The 19,809-nt window shown below is 50.9% G+C and overlaps 1 protein-coding gene across 1 annotated transcript; it reads left to right on the top strand.

Moving 5' to 3' along the window:
- Nucleotides 1-5,406: 5,406 nt before the first annotated feature.
- Nucleotides 5,407-19,484, top strand: CUNH4orf54 (chromosome unknown C4orf54 homolog). The gene is made up of 4 exons (XM_071432676.1): nucleotides 5,407-5,422; nucleotides 6,580-11,357; nucleotides 15,808-15,930; nucleotides 18,979-19,484. Exons 1-2 carry the CDS (start codon nucleotides 5,407-5,409, stop codon nucleotides 11,346-11,348), a joined length of 4,785 nt encoding a protein of 1,594 aa, XP_071288777.1. The 3' UTR covers nucleotides 11,349-11,357; nucleotides 15,808-15,930; nucleotides 18,979-19,484.
- Nucleotides 19,485-19,809: the final 325 nt, after the last annotated feature.

The following is a 19,809-nucleotide window of genomic DNA, read 5'->3' on the forward strand; positions in this document are numbered from 1 at the left end:
AACTTCTTAGCTGAAATCTATCTCTATAATCAGTTTTGTGTAGTTTTAATGAATGGTCATAAATCACCTCTCTTTCCCCCCACCAGCTTGGCTGATAACAACTCAAGGAAAGGTCACGGTTTCGGGTTTTTTGGCAATCATCTCCACAGTTCAAATAATCAGATACATCTGCAGTTCTCGAGTTACCCAATAATACTGTACAAAGAAAGAATAGGGTCACTGAGGAAAGTTCATTTCCAAAGCAGGTCCATGATTGGAGATTTGAGCAGACCCAGCCACCTGGCAAGGTTGCTCCTGTGGAAAGGGACTTTGAGGGACCTGGGGGAAGGAGCAGCAAAGTTGAAATCAGTCAGTGTAACTTCAGTTCCTGGAGAAAAGTGGGCTTAAACTTGCACTCCATAGGCAAAGAGAGAGAAACATAAAGAACAGATAAACAATGTGAGTTTGATGGGATTTGTTCTTGGTGAGTTCTTCTAAAATGGGTCAATGGGCTTTGCAGAGAGAGTAGAAATGGTGTTTGCCTTTCCCAGGGTGTGATTCTCTTCTGTTAGCCAGGTAGGAAAGCACTGTGATGGTGAAATTATGAGGTGAGAAAAGCCTGTTTGGATTGTTCCTGAAGGTCAATTACAAATACTGCATCATTTATGTTAGTAGTGAACTTATGGGAGTCAACACCATTGTTTGTTCAGTATTTTCATTGGTACCCGGCAGAAGAATGGAAAGCATGCTCAGGACAGCACCCAAGCTGAAAGACACAGTCATGCCAACATGAAAACAATGGATGTTACTCAGGGATGGAAGAGCAGGACACAAAATTATTCTTCTCACTGTGGGAGAGGCTCCACCTGGTATCTTGTAGGCACCACTTCTGACTGCCCTTACAGATGGGCTAAAGGACATGTGAAGAGCAGTGATGGGAGATGCAGCTGGTATGTCCCATGGGTAAAGATAAAGTAAACCTAGGCCTAGGGAAAGCTGGAGATTGAAAGAAGAACACTGTTCACCCTTAGTTATGAAAAACCCTGTAGCATAGAGCGGGAATCATCTTCTTCCTCCATCTGTGGCAGAAATAATGGATTGGCAGCAAGGAGAAGCCAGATAGACCTGAGGACCATCTTTCTGATGGTGTATGGACAATCAGGTACCAGGGAATTGGCCTGGGGAAGCCATGAAGCCTCTGCAAGCAGAACTTTGTCAGTGCGGGCTGGGCAGGCACCTGCCAGGATGTTTGTGAAAGCAATAAAGTGTTTATAATTAGTCTTCTTCAACAGATTCCCACAGTTTGCATGTGCTATTGCTGTCTACATGTAATAGCCACCAGAACATTCTCTTGTGTCACTGACATTGTAGACGCAGTTTAATCTGTCATGCACAAAATTCAGCAAGTATTTGATTTATTTTGTCTGAGGAGCAGACACCCCATATAAATACACGAACACATATTTAGACTGTATTTGCAGCACTACTGAAAAGTAGGGCTGAAATCTAAACTCGTTCTGGGATTATGTTCCTGCCTGTTTGTTTTGGCATGAGATTTTGGGGTCTGGAAGAGAAGGATGGGTAGCGAGGGGGAGGATCTGGTTTAAAAACATCCATATCTTCTGCAGCCCTTGTAAGGCACCCGGCAGGAGCGAGGGCCAGGGGGAGCTGCGGGCAGGGCGGGGGCTGCGGCTCCACCGGCACTGCCGGGGCTCAGTGACACGGGAATGCACGGCACAGGGCAGCGGCCAGAACCTGAGCCTGTCTCATCCTAGGAGGAAAAGCGGCCTCCCATTGGGAGAGCCACGCCAAGGTCTTTGCATCATGCAAGCTCAAGCACTCAGGGTTAGGGTCTTGAAATCCACCCAGCTCTGGAGTTTCTTTAGAAAGGACTGACACTCACTGAGAGGGAGAGGACTGCCAGGAGGGAGTGCACATTTGGTTTCCATTTGCAGGTTGAGTGTTAAGAAGAGCCCCTCAATTTCTTCTACAGGCTCGGATGGAAAAGGAAATAAAGAAAGATCCCCTTGACTAGCATAGTCTCTGTGAGAGAAAGGATTGAGCCATCCAGGTGTTGGTTTTCATTCAGTTTTTGCTTAGTACTTTTTCAGTCAGACCCTTGCTAAATGCTGTAAGAAACACCATTTTAGTGCAAGCTACAAAAATCTCATTTTATTTCCACTTGGTTTTACTAGAAAACTTCCATACCAATGCACATGTGTGGGTATTGTATTTCCTCTCAGTATATCTGGTAGCACTTGGAGATGTATAATGTATGGTCGGCTGCACTGTTTATTGCTAAGCCACAAATCCACCTCTTCCATTCCAAAGTGGAATTTGCTCCCTCCTTCTTGGGTACTTGAGATTTTTTTTTCTTGAGAGAAAATCAGGGTGCTGTTTTCAGTTTTCCCTTCTCCTTAACACACACACAGAGAAATACATCTAAATTCCACTAATGTATTTTTTCGCTTTGATTTCAAAGATTACCACAGAGCTCACCTTGACAATGTGCAATGTTACCAGAAAACTACTGAGAGAAAAAATTTAATCCAGCAGTATTCAAATACTACTCAAGAGAATAATCAGCCAAAAATGAAAGCTTTCTCCTATGACTGTACCATTCTTCACCTCTCTGAACCTATAGGGAGCATTTTTTGCTGTGTGCACAGAATTCAACAGAATCCTTGTGCTGTTTCCTTATTTTTTGTGAAAGACATCACTTTCCATGCAAGAAGCATAACCTTTCCTGCAGGCCATCTTAGTTACTGGAACAGTGTTTGTCTTCTCCATGAAAATAATATTTTGATTTTTCTTCTGTATGAGTCTGATTTTTATAACTCCTTTGTGATCACTTAACACTGTAATAACTCAAATATTTAAAGTGGTATTAACGTTTCCTAAGGTTAAATTAACAGATTAATATTTTACCTTTCCCTAGTCAGAGAAAGCTCAACTAATTACTTCCCCACCAACTGTTCACTTCCTTGTCTGTCTCATTTAAAGGGGAAAAAACCCTATGCCTTCCTCTGTATGGTCTCCTATGTAACTGTATAGTTACAGTCTTCCTCATTCTTCATCTCTTGATTCCACTTCTAAGTGCCTCTTCTCAAATCCCTTTTAAATCCCACTTCCCTGCTACTTCCATGAGTAATGTATTTTAAGGTGCAGAGCTAATCCAGCCTCTCTACATTTTCCCCATCACCTTTACCTGTCTGACCTAAGCTCTATGAGCAAAGGACAGAATGTGGTTAAAGAGTGCATGTTGTTATTTTTACCAGAAAAGAGTTTAAAAGTGGAGTACCTACTGTGTTACAAAAGGCATTAAACACACAGATTTTCTGTGATTCTGAGGACAGGTCCAGTAACACTTCATGACAGATTTGGATGCGGAAATCTTAGACTTCAGTACCTTTAGTGAGCAAGAGATATTTAAAGGTGGAAACCACAAGAGAGTAATTGATGCTGATGCATGCATCAGCTGAGTATTGCTAGAATCATCAGGATGACATGTTATTTACTGATATCCCACATTATTAACCAAATCACATTGATCTGATTATTAATCAGTGGAGATGTCATGCCAGCACAGAGCAAGAAATTGCTATTTGCAAGAAGATGTGATGAAGCTGCACTTTTCCTGTGTACTTTTGACTGTGACCAAACAGGTCTAACACTCTGCTTGCTGCAGAGCTTTTCTGGCAACTGTAATAGATACAAAAAACCCCATAAACCCAAAATCATCTACCCCTTTGCAAAGCTGTTGAAGCATTCTGATCCCTTGTGAGGCAGTGCCACAGGGGAGCAGTCCTGAGGAGCCAGCTCTGGGTCCAAGCTGTGCACCCAAGCTTTGGATGCAATGCATGGAGGCTATTAGACACCTCCAAAGCAGGCTTTACAAAAGCTGACACTCTGGTAGCTAAGAGGAAAGGCTGGGGAGAAGGCATTAAGCCTAAACCCCATGGAATTTTACGCTTTGCTCGAGGCCAGACTCGCAGCAAAGCGTCTCTGAGGAGCTGGCACCGCATCAGAGCAGAAATCTGTGACACAAAAAAGAGAGGAGGAAATCCTTCTCATTTTCCCCCACTCTTCTAACACCATACAGTGATTAGAGCACTTAAGCTGGGTGTCAGAGACTCACTTTTTACAAATGACATTAGGATTTGTGTGGCTCTGTACCCTGCAGCAATGTCTTAGTGCCATGGGAAATACCCTGATCTGACAGCCTAAGGCATGCAGGCCTCCAGGACTAGCCCTGACTGAAAGTGGAGAGGAACAGGTGTGGATTTTAAGTATGTATTTTTGTCACCAGGGGCATAAATTCCCTGTGCTGGAGACATCAGTGTGTTATAAACATACATGTATGAGTGCTCCATTGTGGTTTCTGCCTCAGTTGGGAGAATCACTGCCTGGGTTTGTAAGATTGAGTAGATTTAGTTCAAGATACCACCAAAGGAAAAGGGCAGAAAAAAACATCTCAGGACCATAGCTAGAAACTGGACTGTGAAAATAGATAAATAGAGTCAAGTTTCGATGCTCATTTTGGTGGGGATCTTGTCTGGGGATCTTGGCAGGAATACATGAACAACTGTTACTCAAAAAAACACCACCACTCTCAATTGTGCAGGTTTGGGGAGCAAAGATCTGATTCATTGTGTACCCTTAATGCAGGAAAACCAAACATTAGAGGGGAGAGTGAAGTGTGAGAGACTGACACCTGAGACCCTGGTTAGGGAGATCAGAGTGTGGGGCACTGAGAACCTGGGGTGGAGACCTTGCTTGAGAGGAGGCATCTGGAAGAAGGCAGAGCAGAAGGCCAGGCTGCTACAGCTGCCAGCAGTCACCCGAGTACAATGAATGATCAGGGTTTAAAATGCATTCCTTGGCATCCCAGGCATTTGGAAAGGACTGTATTTGAGGATCTACTCTTAGCCCATCATCAATTAAAACTAAGATATCTCATAATAATGTGCTAAAATATTGTCTTTCTCTAGTTATGTTGTGATTTTATTGTGCTGCTTGAGATTTTATTGTGCTGCTTGAGGGCCAAGCCTGTAATACATGTGGATGGGACACAAAACCCAGTGAAGTTGTTTGGGGATGAGGATGCCACTTACCACAGCTCTGTGGAGAACTGCAGTCACTGTGTGCACCAGGGGAGTTGAAGCTACATAAACCTGGGCTAAGATTGAGGCTGAGGAAGCCTAGTGCCCATAAAAGCTGGTGCTCAGCTTCTCATTGACAGCACACTGGGGGCAGGACAGACTCAGTAAGGATGGGAATCAGTTATCCCTGCTGCCTGGGGAGAGCCTTGCTGCACATGACCTGACTTGCTCCAAACCCTCCAGGTTTGGAAGATGTGTCTTTCTGTTAAAATATCGCATGGTGCTTCAGTAATATTTTCCATCCTGTCAACCTGCAGCCTAAGAGATGACCATGTATCTATGTAGAGTACTAAGAAATGACCATGTATCTATGTAGAGTACTAAAAGCTGGAGCCACCTCACTTGTTTTCCTCCAGGCAGCAGAGACCCTTATCTGGACCAGGCTATAAACCTGCCCTTGCTGCAGGGAGCCTCACAAGACTCCACTTGGGCTCAGTAAAGAAGGCAGGTCATTTTTCCTGGAGGCAGCAGGAAGAGTGGCAGCAGAGCCTCCTGGCTACAAGGTGAGATGAGGAGCTGGGAGCACTGGGAAACCCTTGTTTTGACATGGACAGTGCTGGGAAGACTTCTGGGATAGCATCGGCTTTGCATCTTGGCTCCTCTATTCCTGTGGCATCCCTGGCAGAGCTGCACACCATGCCACCCCATGCAGCTGGAAGGTCCTGGATCCTGGTAATCACTTGAGGGATTTCCACAGCTCTCCTGCACCTCAGTTCAGTGTTACCAGCACAATGCCAGCTTGCTCACCTTAGTGTTCAAGTACTTTAAATTTGGGATGTTGTTTTTTAAGCTGTGAATTTAAGTTATTATTTGCATTGTATACCTGTGGGCTGCTCCTCAACATTGCTGGCTTTCCTTTGTTTCTCCTCCTCAGTGTTTAACAGCTTGCCTTTTCAAAACTTCCATGGTGCTTGCACTGATTTTTGGTTTGTCATCTTGGGGACTGCTCAGTGAAGCTCTCAGCTGCCAAAGGTCAGGCATGCCACAGAAATGCCTATTTATAGGCCTTAGGTGCTGGTTGTGTCTAAACCGGCATTTGGAAAGAGAAAGATTTCTTGGAGACCGGTGGCTCTCTGGACTTCTGTAAAGGTGTAGGGCCAGACGGCCGTCCATAGGGTGTCCCTATGCAACGACGCCTCCTGCGACTGGGGACGCAGGGTGCAGGGGATAGTTTAGGGAAGAAAACAGCTGTTTAGCCACTGCTACATGTAGAACGAGGAGGGTGCACTTGCTGTTGCCACGCTGCGTGCTCAGCCAGTGCCCTGGGAGTTGTCTCCTGCAGCCGGTGCCGCCGGCTCCCCGGGGAGCTGGGCAGCATCTTTGTAGGCATGGGCAGCTCTCCCCTTCCAAGGGGTGTCCGGGCGCCTTTATTCCGGGGAAACACAGACGTTTAAAATAGGATTTCAGACGGCCTAAGTGACGCCGGCTCTATGTATAGTCCGCGTCTCGGAAAACCCGCGGGACCGGGGCCCGTGCCGGGATGTGCAGGGCCAGCTCCCCCGCGGTGTCCAGAGCGGCTGCCCTGTGCCGCGGGGGGCTGCGGGGGAAGCTGAGCCCGGCCCGACCCCTCCGCCCCCCGGCGGCGATGCCCGCCCGGGCCGGGAGCCGGTGCGTCGGGCGGAGGAGGGGACGAGAGAGGAGCGGAGGGGAGGGCAAGGAGGGGAGGGCAAGGAGGGGAGGGCAGGGCGTGGGCGGCCGCCGCCCCCCCGTCCCCGCCGGCACGTGCCTGCCCGCCCCCGCGGGCCACTGCCGCGCCCCGACGGCCCCGGCATGGACGCGCCCGGCCAGCGGCCCGCCAGCCCCCGAGCCGGCCCGGAGGGCGCGGCGGAGGAGCGGGACCCGAGCACAAACCCGAGCCCGAACCCCGGCCCGGAGGCGCCCATCCAGGAGGAGAGGGAGGCGGCGTACGTGGAGATCCGCGGCTCGCCGCAGGGGCCGGAGGAGAGTGGCCAGAAGCCCGAACTGGCCCCGGCCGGCGGCGCGGAGGGAGCGTCCGGTCCCGCACCGGACAGCGGAGCCGGTGGGACCGGGGATGGCGACTCGGCGAGCGGCGGACCCCCGGCGGAGGAAGCGGGGCCAGCATCCTTGGACCGCGGGCGGGATCGCCCTCCTTCCCCGGCGGCGGCGGAATGCGGCGCTGACACCGGCCCCGGCTCCGTGGAAGCGGCGGGGAGCGGCGGGACGCCGGAGGCAGGGGGCTGCCCGGAGTCCTCCTCCTCCTCCTGCCCTTCGCCTGTGACCAAGGCGGACGACTCTCCCGCAATGGGCGACCCGGTGTCGACGGAGGGCAAAACCTCCTCGTCGTCCTTCGGCTACGAAAGCGAAGTGGAGGATGAGGTCGCGGGGCGCAAGGCGACTCCCCCCGGCGCCCCCCCGGGCTCCCCTCCCGGCGGCGGCCGCGACGAGGCGCACTATATCAGCACGCAGGAGATCCAGCTCAGCGAGGTGGACCACGACATGGACTTCGACGCGGGGCTGGCCGCCCGCTGGGACTTCGAGGATAACAACGTGATCTATTCCTTCGTTGACTACGCCTCCTTCGGGAGCGACGAGACCCCGGGGGACACGCTGACGGAGGAGGAGGAGAATAGCTGCTACCTTAGCACGACCACCAGCGACCCCAACAACCAGACGGACAGCATCGACAACACCAGCAGCACCGAGATCGTCAGCCTTACCTCCGAACACGACACCCCCGGCGCGGACAAGCGCGCCAGCTCGGGGGAAAGCCGGTCCAAGCAGCCCGGCCGCCCCGGCGGGAGCCCGGGCGCCCAGCTTCTCCTATCAATCAAAGCCGCTTCCCGGGCTATAAATGAGTCTAGCAACGTGCACGGAAAGCAAAACACTGTTTACGCTGCCAAGCATGAAGGCGACATGAGTCTCCGTGTCGCCGCGGCTCCCGACCGCAGTGCGAGTTTAAAACAGGATGCGGTCCGCGACCACGCGAAAAAGTTCATCGCGGTGCCTGCGCGGCTGCAGACGCGCTGCGGGGCCGCCAGGGCAGGGGAGCACTCGAGCGGCGCCTCCAGCGCCGTCAGCGAGCTGGACGATGCCGACAAAGAGGTGCGAAACCTTACGGCCAGGGCTTTCCGCAGCCTGGCGTACCCCTATTTCGACACCCTGCGCCCCGGCTCCCGCGCCTCCTCCGCCTCCCTGTCCGACAATGCCCTGGGCATCAACCGCTGGTCCACCTACCTGGACCTCAAGTGCGGCACTCTGGGGCCGAGAGCCGAGCCCAGCCTGCTGCGCTCCGGCCGCTCGCAGACCAAAGCCCTCGAGTTCGTGGTCAGCAAGCTCGACGGGGAGATCGCCCACGTCGAAACGCCGCGGCGGCTGCGAGCGGGCTCCCGGGTGGTGACCCTGCTGGACCTCGGCGATGCCGCCGAGGCCGGGGAGCCGCCGGCGGCGGAGGGCGGCGGGAAGGGCTCCAGCAAGAAGTCCAGGTTCGCCTCCAGCCTCCTCAAAAACGTAATCTCCAAGAAGATGCAGCTGGAGCACGAGTTCAAGATGGAGCGGGGAGAGATCATCGACACCTCCTACACCGGGCCGGGCGCGGGCCGGGAACCCGAACCCACTGGCGGCAGCGCCGGCCGGGAGCGGCATCGGGAGGGCGGCGTGCAGCGGCAGAACTCCCGGCACTCGGAGGGCGGCTCGGACTGCGCCCCGGCCCCAGCGGAGGATGCGGGCGAGGGCGGCGGGGGCCGCTCCCCGGCCTCCAAGGCGTCGACGCCCCGCGAGGGGAACCGCAGCCTGGACCGGGCGCTGTCCGAGGAGCTGTGCGAGGTGAAGCGCAGCGCCTCGGAGGCCATCAAGGCCACCCTCCTCCGCAGCCAGAACAGCGCCTTCAGGTCCTGGAAGGAGCGGGAGGCGGAAAGGAAGGAGGAGAGGGCGCCCATCGGCAAGCTGAAACTTTCTTCCAAGAACGACTGGCGAGCCGACCTGGGTGAGATCTCTGCCGGCAAGTCCACCAAGATGTCCCGCCTATTCGTCCCCGCCATCCAGCACACCCCTCGGGAGAAGGATCCCGGCAAGAGGGCGACCAAGTGCTCCGCCGCGGCCGCCGCCGCCGCCGTGTCCTCGGCCGCCGCCACCTCGCCCCCCGCCGCCAAGCCCAAAGCGCCCGAGATCAAGATCAGCCTGGGCAGCGTGCAGCAGCCCCGGGACGCCGCTTTCAGCATCGCGCAGCTGCTGACGCCGCAGATCGCAGGCCGGCCGCCGGAGGAGGGCAGGGGGCAGCCGCTCAAGCCTCTCAAGGCCGGCGACGGCTCCGACAAAGTGCCGCAGTTCCTGGTGCGCGACGTGAGGGACAGCAAGTACAGAGCCCAGGGAATCCTCCACCAGGTGCGGGACGTGCGGAAGCTCATCAAAAGCTCCTACAGCGCCGACTCAGGAGATAACAGCAGCGACAAGGGCAGCGGCGCCTCCGAGCAAGGCGGCCCGGAGCAGAAGCCCCGGCAGCAGCTGGTCATCGCCGGGGTGCCCCGGTCGCTCTCCCCCGTGGTCATCACCTGCCAGGCGGTCGGCCACACCGGCACCAAGCCCACCGAGGGGGGGGCCAAGGCGGCGGGCAGGGCGCCCGCCTGCCCCCCGGAGGGCACCGTGCTGGTGCACCGCACCTCGGGCAGGCTGCCAGTGGCCACCATCGCCCCCAACAAGAGCGATGCTCGCCAGCCGGCTGTGCTCAAGATCGTTTCCAAATCCTCCGCGCCCTGGCGGCACCAGCCGCCGCCGCCGCCGCCGCCCCCCGAGAGGGGCCGGGGACCGGAGGAGGACCCGCGGGAGGAGAGCAAGGCAGCGCCGGTGCAGAACGCGCTGGAGAAGCTGACGGCGGCGGTGCGGAGCATGGAGGAGCTCTACAGCTTCAACAAGCGCGAGTGGAAGCGCAAGAGCGACCCTCTGCCCATCACCGACAGCCACGTCCTCTCCCTTATCGCCAGCCAGGAGCGGGGCGCCGGCTCCCGACCCGCCGCCGCCGCCGCCGCTCCGCCCCCGCCGCCGCCGGCGGACAAGGCGGAGGAGCCGTCGGGCAAGGGCCCGAGCAGCGAGCGGCTGCCCCGCCGCCCCTCCAACAGCGCCGCCGACAAGGTCTCGGCCAAGGCGGCCGCCTTCGAGAGCCTGGCCCGGCAGCGGCAGCGCTGCCCGCCGCCGCCCCGCGCCGAGCCCCCCGCCGCCCCCCGCGCCCTCCTCACGCTCCGCGGGGCGGGCGGAGCCGCGGCCCCCGCGCCCGCCAAGCTCCCCCCCGAGGGCGGCCCGCGGGGCCCGGCACCGCCGCGCTCCCCTCGGCTGCCCGCGGGCGGCGGCGGCGGCGATGCGGAGCGCGGCCCCGACTGCGGGAACTATCTGTCGCTGCCGCTGAAGGCGGCCGCCGAGCCCGGCTCCCCCCCGTCCGCGGGGGCCACGGAGGGCGGCGGCATCCGCCCCAGCCCGGTGTCGGCCTCAGCGGCGGCGGCGGCGCTGTGCGGCCTGCAGCCCTTCGGCGCCGCCAAGCCCCCCGGCAGCCCCAGACCGCCGCCCGGACCCCCGCCCGCCGAGGAGCCCCCCGCCGCCGCCCCGCCGCCCCCCGAGGGTGCGCCCGCCGCCCTGTACCGCCCGCCGCTGCCCTTCGCCGCCCTGCCCGGCGCCGCGCCGCCGCCGCTGCTCTGCTTCTCGCCCTCCGTGCCCGCCGCGGCCACCGCGGCCGAGCCCTTCCCGCAGACGCAGCGCAAGGTGCTGCTGGACGTGAGCACCGGGCAGTACTACCTGGTGGACACGCCCGTGCAGCAGCCCCTCAAGCGGCGCCTCTTCGACCCCGAGACCGGGCAGTACGTGGAGGTGCCGGTGCCCCAGCAGCCGGCCGTGGCTCCCGTCCCGCTGCCTCTCTCGCCCCTCGCCCTCAGTGCCGGTGCCTACGGCGCCACGTACATGCTGTACCCCGGGCTCCTGCCCGCCGCCACCGTGCTGCCCGCCGGCGCCCTGCAGCGCCCGCTGTCTCACTCGGGCAGCGATGGCAGCGCCCCCGCAGAGCCCGGCAGCCCCGCCGCGCCAGAGGCGCCTTTCGCCGACAGCCCCTACTACGTGGCCACCAGCAAGGGCCCGCCGCCGCCGCGGCACGGGCCAGCCGAGGCGAAGCCGGTCATCAGCATCACAGCGCCGGCCACCGGGCCGCGGATCGTCGCGCCGCCCTCCTTCGACGGCACCACCATGCGCTTCGTGGTGGAGCACCGGTGAAGAGCGCGGGTGAGTGGGTGCTGCCGGCCGGGCACGGCTGTCCCAGGGGATGGGCAGCGCAGAGCGGGTTAATGGCCAAATGACAGCAGTGCCGCAGCTTCTGCTCAGGGGGAGAGGGTTCACAGAGGGGCCCTCACTAAGGTGTAAAATATAGAAAGGTTAGGCGCACCCCTTGGTGCAGTTTGGTATAACTTGGAGCTTCTTTTTTTGGCAGTTTCAGAGAAGCACACCATAGCCACTCATCACAGGACCTGTATTTGTGCAGCCCTATGGCCGGGGTACCTCCCATTGCTCCCAGGGATGGCAGTGTGGGTGGGTGTCTCTGGATCCATCATCTGAACCCACCTTGCAAGCCATGAAAGAGCCCCTTCACCTTGGCATCTCATCCTCCTCTTGTGTCACCTCTCACCTCTTCCTCCCAAGGGGAGGTGAGCACCTCTCTCTTTCCCCTGTACCTGTTTCTCCCCAACCTCAAGAGGAGTGGGAGAGGGGTCTAATGGAAGCAAACCCTTATTTTGGGTCCTTCTTTTTAGTGGGGTGAGGGAGCAGGATGCATGGAGCAGTCCCAGGTGAGCTCTCCTGGAGCCATGGGGCTGCTGGCAGGGGCAGAGGTGCCCACAGCTGCCTGTGCTGCAGGAGGGCTCCCCGGGGCACTGCTGCAAAGCACAGTTTTACACAGCAGCTCTGAGCTTGTAGTGCCAGAGTCCTGACAGTGCCCAGCTACCTGGGGCTGTAACCCAGGGCCAGCCTCCAAATTCAGGGATGTGGATGTCCACCTGTCCTGGAGCAAGGAGGAGGGCACAGGACTAGGCAGACAGCATGCACTGAAACCAGTGTGGTGCAGTATGTCCTGTGCAAATAACCAAGGAATGATGACATTTCATTTTAAAAGACCTGAAATTTTACAGAAGTGCCTTCAGGACTGGTGTCACTGCTCCTTCTGCCTCTTGCATTAGAATGCATGGCTCATCTTTATCACGTGCAGTATTAGGCAGAACTGCCAAATCTTCCGTGGCTTACCAAGAATTCACAGAGTTGGTTTTTTGGTGTATATGAAAAGGCAAAGAGAAAGAGTGGAAGAGTGGCAACCGCCAGAAGTTTGGGTTTGTCACCAGTTTGGGTTGAGCTTTGCCCAGTTGTATGCTTGAGGGTAAATTTTGTCTTCCAGCACTTGGGTTATCTATTTTGCTTTAAAATATATATTTTTTTAGTTTGCATCATCTACTAGATAGTATATTATTTGTTGAATGAAACCTTATTGATGTGATTTATACACTTGCTTCTCTGCTTGTAATTATTTTATCTTGAAAGCTCCATTCTTTTATCCTGGCTGTGGATGAAGTTGTTTTCATTGGCCCTTATGGATCCTGGTGCCTTTATTGGCCCCAGCACAGGCAACATGCCAGTTTAACTTGAGCTCTGCTGGGCTGCTTGAGTTCATCTTGCCAGTAAAGTCAGAGAACCTAGATGAAATGGCAAAAAGTAGTTCATTATTTTCCCTTTGGTCTGGAGGCTGAATTGAGATGGCTGGCAGAAGGAATTTGTTAAATTTCAGATTAGAGACGTGATGTTTTTGAAAAGATAGAGTGTATAGTAGATGCATTTGTAACAGTAACTAAACAAAACCCACCCACTTTTCTTGTGTCTTTTTCACTCTTTAAAAGTGAAAAACATCATATTTCCTGGTGTGCCCTGTCCCTCAGTTTGCAAAGGGTTATCCTGTTCTCATGTTTTTAGCTTGCCTTCAGTGCCTGGTGAGGCAGGTGATGCTCTCACCAAATTGCTCTTTCTCCCAGGTGAAGTTAAAACAGCAGCCCTGCTTTGTTGTGCTGTGCCAGAGCTCTACCACTGCAGAACTGTGTGAAAGCTGCCTCAAAACACTGGTGGTGCATGCTCAGTACAGAAGGTCATGCAGCAGTGTGCAGCCTTGAGTTTCATTTTACCATCCTGATCAATCTTTGATCATGCCAAGGCATTTGTTGTCTACTACAGACAGGGGTGCCCCTCATGGGCTGTCTCAGACCTGCTGAGGGAGGTGTCCTGCTGCTGGACAATGGATGCACTTTTTTCCCTTGACCTGTTCTGACAGTCTTAACAGAAATAATTTTAACTGCATGCTGCAGGATGTGTTTCACTTGCCATTAGACTTTGGTTATTTCTGTATCTTATCTCTCTGTGGAAAACTATGTATATGCTAGAGAGGCATCACATCTGTAGCTTTCTTCTTCCTGTTATTTTCATTCACCTACATAATTTTCATATCCCTGTGGATAATTTTTCCTCTTCTTCTCTCTTTTGAGGTCTACTTTTTCCCCATTATTTTCCTTTATCTTTTGTCATTCCATTCCTAACGAAAAGCCTTTGTTTGCTCAGTGTGGTGTTTTTCCCCTAACACTGTGGTGTTTTTCCCCAAGAACATCAGTATAATTTCATGTGAATCTAAGGGTGAACTGTTGTTAACTTTTTAAATTCCTATTAGTTGCTTTCACACCAGACCAGGGTCTTTTGATTGCAGCAATGCTGTGCAGATCCTAAAATGGATTTGAAAACAGCCAGATTTCATCCTTTGAGTGCAAGAGTTCAATAAAGTACTGTCCTTTCAGGTCCTTTTTGTTTACTAAGCTAAGTGAGCTGAATGAATGCTCTTTTTCTCCACTCCTGAATTCCTTTCTGCACTGCACATATTCTCTTCTTCCTTTCTTTGCTCTATTTCTTTCACATCTTCATTCACAAACTGTATCACTGTGTTAAGGACTGCTCTATCTTGGTCTCTGTCACCTGTGGGAGGTCAGTGGGACCTGAAGTTCTGCTAATGGTGTGATGCCTGTGGTGGATTGACACCAAATCCCCTGCACATCTGCTGCTCTTCCAGCACTTCCCTTTGTATCTGGTGCTTTTTCCTGCATAATCATTGGGATAAAATGGATCCCATCAGTTTGTGTTCTGACAAAATCCAAGCTGCCATTTCTGAACTATTCTTAAGTTTTTGATGTGCAGAAAATAGTGGAAAAGTGTGTGCATATTTCTGAGTGATATCTTATGGTTGCTTCTCTCCCTCCTCTTCTTCACTCATGGTAAATGGGGAGCTTTAGCAACATCATCCTTGCCTGCTGCACTTCTTCCTTGATGCTAATTTTCAGTTCAAATAAACTTGCATCCAAGCCTAGACAGAACCTCTAGAGGGTGAACTGCCTGACAGGAGCTCATTCCCAGCATGAGTGAATGAAAATGTGGTTTTAACTTTTGTATCTATTCCCATATTTTACTCTCTGGAGTTGCTGCCTCGTGTTAGGTAAATAAATGAGAAAAGAACAGGTAGCAAAGTAGAAAGCAACTGTAGTAAATAGTACTGCCAATATTAGAAGGGTATTTTTCATTGTTCTGTTTAAACCATGAGCATAAACACCTTACAGGTACAGGAATACATAAGCAAATATACTTATCAGTTGTATTTTCTTCCCAACTGCTATCACATAATCTATGCTTTCCTTTAAAAATTAATTTTGTGTGGATAGTATATAAAAATGATTTTAAGGCTCATTAATTGGTATTTTTACACTTTGTTTTAGTTGTTCCCTGTTCATCAGGATGTATGTTCTACATTACTAAGTCAAGAAGTCAACTTACAGTGTAATATGCAGTACATAGGACTTACTTATGCTGATGCCTTTGCTGAGAATTTAGTACAGAATTTATCCAGTTTTAGTGGGAAATACGGGAATATTCCAAGAACCAAACAGGCTCTAACATTTGATCTAGTAAATCAGTCTACAAATGGAAATAAGCGTGACCTTGTACTCAAAACTGTGGCTATTTAGGAAACATTTCAATAGTGCTGAGCCTTGGTACCAATACAAGTTCACAGTGGCCTTAATGACTCCTCCTGCCCAGGATGATTTCCTGAGTCAGTATTGAAGTGTTCACTCCACAAATCTTAGAGCACTGGGTGTGGGTTGTTTCCCTTTTCCTGATGTGTTCCATGCTGGAGGCTGTGCTGGTAAGGGAAGCTCCCAGGGTATGGTTGTTTCCCTTTTCCTGATGTGTTCCATGCTGTGCTGGTAAGGGAAGCTGCCAGGTCTTTAACTGAGCAGATGGATCACTGAAATCCCACACAGGTCACATTGGCCTCTTTCCACCTGTGTCCGTGGGGTTCCCCAGGACCTGTCTGCTGGGAGCTGTGGCTCTGGAAGGCACAGCATGTTCCACACCTTGAGCAGCAAGGATGGGTTCTGCTCAAAACACCAGGGCTGCCAAAAACTGACTCAGTTTGAAAACCTGGATGCCCTTGGCTGATCATTGGCAGTGGCTTAGGAAATGAGGAGCAAAAGTAGTGTGGGGACAAAGGAGGTATTTATGCACCTCTCTGGAGGAATAAAGATTGTTCAGATTGTTGTGGCAGCTCTCTAACAATCTGTATTAATGATGCTTTTCTGGTTTTGTTTGTTTGTTTTTTCCACAGGGATAAGGAAGAAGAATTATGCTTCTTTGATTTGAAATACACTTGGTAACTCTTCAACATTAATCCTAAAAACTGCTTCTACCGTTTTCTCAATTTTTTTGCTTCATCATACAAAACAAGCATGTAAGTTTCTTGTTTTCTCCTAAATGCCCCCCTGTTTTGGAGTATGCCTACATTTAATTATGTGAGCAGCACTAAATTACTGCATTATTTTGTGCAAAGTTCTTTTTGTACTGAAGCTGATCTGCAGGCTTTATTGCCTCTGTGCTGGTAGCTAATGGCAGTGATGCCACTGCAGCTGTTTGTAAAATGCAGGGTGTAAATGCAGCAGTGTTTCAGTGTGGATCACCACACAACTTCATTCAGGTCCCTGGAATGTGTTGTGATGATCCAGTGCAGCCCTGCAGCTCTTCACAAATGAAATAAAGCCCTCAGCTCTCTCCTATTGCATTAAATTAGGGTCTTCCATATAGATTTTAATCACAATTTGCAATCAGATGGTTTTTTGTACTCTCTACTTCTCACTTGGAATTGCAAAGGAAGAGAGCTGTAGTGTTGGAATTGCAAAGGAAGAGAGCTGTAGTGTTAAATTTATCCTTAGTGTTCATTTTTTGCCATAGTTCAAAACAAGCTGTGTAAATGTCAGAAAACACATTTGATTGCTTTCATTTTTTGTTTGCTCCTCTGTACTGTGTTGAATATCACAAGTTGCCTTAATTAGGACAGCGTTTGAATACTGGGAAACCAGAAATCGAATGCAATATTTTAAAATCCTGGTTCTAAAGGAGAGAACAGCATTTATTTTCCTTTAAGACTGCAGTCTATTCTTCCTTAAATTGCAACATTGTTGAAAACATAATCCTAGTCACTGCCCTGTGAGAATAATTTATAACTGTTAGAGCCTCAGTACTATGCAGTTGTTTCTTTAGTTAGCTGTTTGACAGGTTTATCTGAGGGCTACAATTACAATTTGCTAAGAAAATATTTACCTTTTGAACAAAAAATATACATAAGATTACTGACAGTGCAGTGATTTATATGTCCAACTCTGCTCAAACTGATTGTTTTTTGTTACCAGCAACTAGTTTGTCTCAGCAAAAAAGAATTGTTATTGTGACACCAAATCTAAAATTCAATAGTCTGTTCCCTGCCCAAAATTTTGGCTAAGTGAAGCACTTTGGGAATCAAATAAATGTAAGACAAAACCTAAATTATATAACATAAAGCTTTCTTGAAGTAACAGATTAGAATTTTAAAGTCTAAATGCAAATCCCAAAAGTCTTTATTTAAGCATTTGCCCACAGGCAGGATTTTTCTCCACCTGTTCTCAAGGCTTTCTGCCGCTAAGAAAGTTTCAGTGTTTCCTATTTTTAAAATAAGCCCTGGGTTTTTGTTTTCCTAAGTAACTCATGAGGTACAGAAAACTCAGGTAGAACTGTCTTCAGCCATGTGTGTGAGATTGTATTTCAATGCAATTTATTTGTTTACAGGCACAAGTTGTAATTGCCCTCAGGATGAAATGCACTACAAGTGTGCAGATAGTGATTTCTCATGTGCCTTCTCACTCATTTTCATCATTGTGGAAACCCAGTTAATATTCTGACCCTTTTTAAAGAGCACAGATTGTGTAAGGCTAATCCCTGTGCTCTTCAGCTGTACAGCCTGCATGAGAAGCTTTAACTTCCCTCTGGGATTGGGGCTGACTGCCTCTTAAAGGAGATGAATGCTTCTCCCCCTCTCTCATGATGATAGGTCCGTAGGTGTTGTGATTAGAGTATCAGTGTTAGACAGAGCAGTACTTGGGACTGCAGGACAGTGCAGGTACCAGAGTGGCTGGTTCCCTGTGACATACACATGTGCAGAATGTTCAGTATAATACTAGCATCCCTGTTCCACAATGGTCCTGTCCTACCTTTTCCTGTATCGGTGCTCGGAGCGGAGTTTCCTGTTGCAGTTTACAAGATATAGGTTTGCACACACAACCTCAGGTTTACAGTTTCACCCGGTGTACTTGAAAGGAAAAAAAAAAAAGCATAGAAAACAACTGCCCAGGATTTCAACATGTATTTGTTGGAGGTAAATTTTGCAGGGTTTTTTTTTTTCACTGCCTGTGGAGATGAAAGCAATGAAATGAGGGAATACCAACAGCTATTTATTTTCTCAGGGGAGTTTACTTTAATGGAATGTGTCAATCCTAATGTCAAATAGTGTTTACTTGACTTTGTCTATTTCTAAAAAGACTTCTTGTTTGCATCAAGGGGTCAGTTTTGCAAGGTGCTTCGCTAACCCAGCAAAGCCTTCACATGCATCTCCAACTTCAGATACTTAAGCAGATTCCTGGGGACTTCAGTGGAAGGATTTTTTCCTTCACCCATCTATGCAAAGCTTTGCTGAACTCATCCCAGAGTGCTGAATGCCTTGCAGACCTGAGCACCAGGTTCTTCCCTTTGCAGAACCTGATCTCTGGGCTTGAGTCAAGCCAGACCCAGCAGATAATGCCACAAAAGGTCACCAGAAAAAAACTCTGGTAATATGGTGCTCCTCCATGTATGCCCAGTGGTGAATTTCTCCAGTGGATGGGGTGATGTGTAACCACATATCTTGGATTAGATTCAAGCCCTCCATGTCAGGGCTCACAAGCTGCTAGTATTATATGTTTCACGGTGCAGTCATAGTATGTTACAGCTGAAATTCACCCCATGTGCAAAGCAGGGCAAAATCCTGTGCACCACTCAAGTTCCCTCCCAACCCTGCTGTCAGGGTTTTGAGGGCTGCACCAGCCAACTGTCCATGCATTTTAGGTCAGGATACAATTAAAAGTTTGAGCGGGACTGGAGTGATGCACCAGAATGTTGTTCTGGTCCTTTGCAACAGGGTTGGTTTCACTCAGTATCAAATTTAACCCTTGGTGAATCAACTGGTGAATGATTTGAAATGTATTTATGGGTTGTGTGGGGTGTTTCTGCCCCTTGTCTGTATTCAGTGCTACCTTTATTCTTTAGTGTTGATGGCCAAAGTGTCATTCCTTATGCTTACATATTGCCATTAACTTGTGGCTACCTGAGAACACATACTTCAAAATGCTTGTGCTTTTTTTCACCTATTTCTTTTTTTTTTAATTTCTTCTTTTTTTCCCTCCCTGCCCCTTTCTTTTTCCTCTCATTTTTAAAGGGGTGAGTTAGTTATTGGTGTAAAGATATTTAAAAGTGCAAATGTGAAGTCAGGATAATGATTGTTTAGAGGATGTGGGTGGTATGTCTGATGAGAGAGGGGTGGGCTGTAAGGCAAAAGGGAAAAGGCCGTGAACGCATCGTGTCGATGACTGTTGCCCGTGGAAGAAGAATTAAGAAACAGAAGATGTATAACTGGAGAGAAATGGACTCTTTGAGCTGCTCTCAGTGGAGACAACACTGTGGCAAGTGCATAGCTGAAACCCAAAGTGATCCCACTGCAGGGTGCCATGGGCCTGGGATTGAGGGACGGCGGTGTCGCTCTGGGACTTGCACGGCGGGAACTTCGGAGCGTCACAGCCACGTGAGAACAGAGTGTCTGAAACTGCCAAGTACCAAAGTTTGTAACTGAATGAGTTGGCATTTGTATTATGTTGGGGTTTGTTGTTTTTATTTTTGTTTTTTCTCTTGAATGTTATGATAAATAAAATGTATTTTTCAGTAAAAGACACACTGCAAGTAAGCCTGCAGTCCTGCTTGGTTGTATATTTGCAAAGTTACCTTGGTTGTTTTGCAGAACAAGTGAAAACAGAGTCATTGCTTGGTTCAACATGTAAACAGCAACAGAAGAAGGAATTACACCAGAGAGCTGATCAAAAACCCCACACTCAGAGTCTCCCTGAGTTTGTCCCAGTATTGAAAGTCTCTTTCTGACCTGATATCTCTTTATTCTTTCCTCTTATAACAAAGGGTAGTTGGCATTGCTTATTTTTTTACCCAAGTATAATTTAAGAAAAAAGTCCCCAGTTTCAGTGAACTAACTTTGACTGGT

Source organism: Agelaius tricolor, unplaced genomic scaffold (assembly GCF_023055355.1).
Source record: "Agelaius tricolor isolate 1412-34295 unplaced genomic scaffold, bAgeTri1.0.p SCAF_8, whole genome shotgun sequence".
Lineage (NCBI taxonomy): Eukaryota > Metazoa > Chordata > Aves > Passeriformes > Icteridae > Agelaius > Agelaius tricolor.